The sequence below is a fragment of the Aplysia californica genome, unplaced genomic scaffold (assembly GCF_000002075.1).
Source record: "Aplysia californica isolate F4 #8 unplaced genomic scaffold, AplCal3.0 scaffold00391, whole genome shotgun sequence".
Classification (NCBI taxonomy): Eukaryota; Metazoa; Mollusca; class Gastropoda; order Aplysiida; family Aplysiidae; genus Aplysia; species Aplysia californica.
In genome coordinates this window covers 396,698-400,469 of record NW_004797661.1, presented here as the reverse complement: position 1 = coordinate 400,469, position 3,772 = coordinate 396,698, and the positions used below count along the sequence as shown (strand labels likewise).

General features: G+C 43.3%; 1 protein-coding gene across 1 annotated transcript in view; it reads left to right on the top strand.

Annotated features, from left to right (window-relative positions):
- LOC101863362 overlaps positions 1 to 3,772 on the top strand; it is a gene marked incomplete in the record, with an annotated part of 88,148 nt that overhangs the window by 75,431 nt on the left and 8,945 nt on the right. The window contains 2 exon segments of the mRNA XM_013085627.2: positions 120 to 245; positions 2,083 to 2,174. Of these exon segments, the coding sequence (XP_012941081.1) occupies positions 120 to 245; positions 2,083 to 2,174 (218 nt within the window).

Here is a 3,772-nt window from a genome sequence, read left to right as displayed (position 1 = left end):
CTATCTATCTATCTATCTATCTATCTATCTATCTATCTATCTATCTATCTATCTACCCCACCCCATATTTTTTCTCACGCTCTAACTGAACCATCGTTCTTCCACACCCGGTATCCCAGAGGCACGTACCAGACAAATGTTCCGTTCCGTCTACCCTGACGTTCCAGAGACCAACAACCGTCTTGACTATCAGCAGAAGGCCCTACTTAGGCAGCAGGAGCAGTCTTTGATCAACAGAGCACATGGTAAGAGAGACTGGATGCTCATAAATTATTACTGTAAATGTTTTAAGACCCCATCGAGACTTCTTGTTCCTTGTGTTCCCCCGGCTAGATCTCACCGGTCGTTGACTGCTGGTGCGTTTGGTTTCAGCAAGTTTTTCGACGCTCGCAACTGCATATGGTCATATGAACGGCTCTGGGTGGATGTCATCAAAGAAGTTCAAACGGGAATCAGGCTTACTTTGCTCACCTCTTTCTCTTCAACGTCAAAAAGTCTGCTTAGACTATCAAGGCACCCCAGAAATAGCAGTTCAGAAGAGAGTGACAAGAAGTAGATGAAAAATGATGATAGTAAGGATGACGAAAGAAAAAGCATTAGTTCCCCCTATGATGTTCCGGCACAGTATGAGCATGACATTGATAAATCAGCCCATTTACAATTCTTCTGTGCATAGGAACATGTTAATATCCCCCTTTGGGAATGGCCTAAAGAAAGACCGCTGGTTCTTCAACCTACAGTGCAACTGATTTTTACGTATGAGACTGGTTTCCCTACTCGTTGAGCCACTTGATTTCAGGCAGCCACATTCCGATATCCATTGTACCCTAAATGTTTTTATACTAACGGTAAGGTTTCGGTAAGGATTAAATTTGAATTTTGCCCGAGCTGCTGCCGAACCATACGCTTATCGATTCTATGACCACCAAGAGTGTGCAACTTGCATTTGGGACCTCAAAGAATTTTCGTCTTTGTCCAAAAACGCTGGGAGTTAGATCATACCTTCCCTAAGATCAGGGGTGTGGCAGAAAGACAGCAGTAAGAAGTTTGGAGTAGAAGTAGAAAGAACCAAGAGTAAAGGAGATAGGAGCCCAGGGGAAGGAAGCAGAAAATAAAAATTAAAGCAGATGACAGAACACGTCTGAAGAACAGTGAAGAAGATGACAACATTTTAGAGATGTATTTTTAGTCGGTGTCAGGTTTTGAACCCGGAACATATTGAACTAGAGGCAAACACGGTACACTGGAGCCACCCCCCCCCCCTTTTTTTTCAGGAACAAAAGTTTTGAAAACAAGAATTAAAAATTGAGACAATTATCCGGTGAGCCGTTTGATGAATACAAAGTTTTTACTCTTTTGTACTCACAAGATCCTTCATCATATGAATCTTTAAAGAGTTCTGTCGTATATCTAGAGGGTATTATAATCTTATGCAGTACTAGACTAAAAATCAGCTGGCCCCACTTCTCATTTTCATTGAGACCAAAGCCAAACTCATTTACTCTAACTTCATCCCCACCTTGACCTACCAGTGCCAGACATGGACCCTGACCAAAGGTCTGGAACGTAAGATAACCACTTGCTAGATGAGATGTCTAAGGAGAGTCGTCAACAAAACCAGAGGGAACATGGTCAGAAACAATAAGATAAAAGAAATGGTGGGAACATTACCTGTCCTCCATTACATTCGAAGGCAAAAAATCAGGTGGTTTGGACATCTCACACGTATGGCACCAAACCAGCTTGCCAGTAAAGCCTACTACAGGAAAGTATCACGTTACAAGGCAAGAGGAAGACAAAGAAAGACCTGGATCAAGGGTGTGAAGGATACGCTAGGAACATTCAATATCCCACCCAGCCAGGCCATCAAACTCGCCAGAGTCAGGAAGCTCTTTCTCCCCTCGACGCCCTTGACGTACAAGAGGACGGATGAAACAAACAGAACAAAAACAAACTAGACCTACAATTGACAGGGGGGGGACTGTTGTTTCTTAACCTAACCTGTAGTATTGGTTGGTGAGACAGGCACTTTTAGAAAATAGTTTATAAGTGTTTGTCATTTCTTGTATCGTGTTCCCACAGCTCCACACGCCAAGACAGTGACCTACAAGTCCTCAATGCACTATGGTCGACCTGATTGGATGGACAAAACGCCGACGCCATTCCCTCATAGAGTACGAGCATTCCCTTTCACGTTTTGTCCCCATCTCATTACTACTCTTTGTTTTCTCTTTCTTTCTGTCTCTTTTTTTTGGGTACTTATTCCAAAGTACATTGCTACTGTTAGCAGCGAACTGAATATGTGCGTGAGGGTTTTTGTTGGCTTTTCTTTTAAGGGGAAAGACGTGGGTTGTTGTTCGTTTGTTTTTTGTTTTGTTTTTGTTTTTTTGTTTTTTTTTGGGGGGCGGGGTTGTTTTGGGTTGTTTGGGGTTTTTTGTTTACCTAATGCAAAGTCTGTTGGTAAATCTCTTGTTGACTGCAATATGGTCTGGAAGAGTGTTCATACTAAACTGTGTATAGGCGTTAGAAAGAAAAGTTACGATTGTCGATATTTTACGTTCCCATCGACACAGTTGAGATCATTTAGGAGGCGGGCTGTTTTGACCCTGCCTGTTAGAACCAATTTTGGTTGAGGAGATATAACGTCCTAATAGACAGAAGGAGATGGTCAATAAAAAGCCTCCCCATACGGGAATGGAACACGTAACCGCTACTTAGGACACCAGGGGAGAGGGAAGAAGAGAATTGATTTGAAGATGCAGCTTGTTTAGAGCTTAAAAAAGGCCTCTTATACCCAGTAACATCCCTCCCACTCAACCCAGGTTGACCATGGCAGGCTGGGGCAATGCAGATGGCCCCCGAAATAACATAAATGATTTCGAAAGGGGTGTAAAACCTTCATAATCAATCAGTCAATCAATGAACCATTCTCATAAAGTAAAGATATATAAGAGCCTCAGAGCCAGGTTGGCCATAACAGTCAAACTAGTGCTGCAACTACAGAACCCTACCCAATTATAGACATTTCTAGTCATGCTTTTTCTCTTTTGGGTTCTTTGCTACTGTAAAACTTTTTTTTTTTTACTTAAAGTGGAGAAAGGTGGGCGAAGGGAGGAATGCAACTTGAGTACGTCTCAAAAGTTTTCTGAACCTCAGAAGTCGTCCTGCATGATAATTTCTATAATTTCCCTAGTTTTGTAATATCATAGTGCTGTTGTCTTGAAGAGTTCATTAAAATAGATATAAAAGGTGATTTTCAAAACTTTAGTCTCAAACAGATTTTTTTCGAGGAGTCCTGAGACTCTCCATGTCATCGCATGCAAGTATTTTACGAGCGGATTTTAATTCGGTCGTGAGTCAACATACCTTAAGTATGTTCATTTATATGCAAGTACCCTGTTCCCTGCCTGGTTTCAACCCATCTCCCCAACTCATTTTTAATCTCTCTCCTCCTCCTCCACTACCCCCCCCCTCCCCCATACATCCATCCCCTACCCCCTCCCACATCTCCACAACTCAAACCCACCTCTTCGTCCCTCTCCTCTTTCCACCCTATTACCCCGAACATCATCCCACCTCACCCACTCCCTCTCTCCACTTAACACCCCCATACCCCCATCCCTACCCAACCCTACACCACCAACCATCCCCACCCCTCCATCTTTCTTCTATCCATTTCATTCCCCTCCCTCACTTCTACCTCACGCCCACCCACCTCCAACAACCACAACCCACTACCCCCAACCGCCCCCTCTCCCCTACCAACACTCAT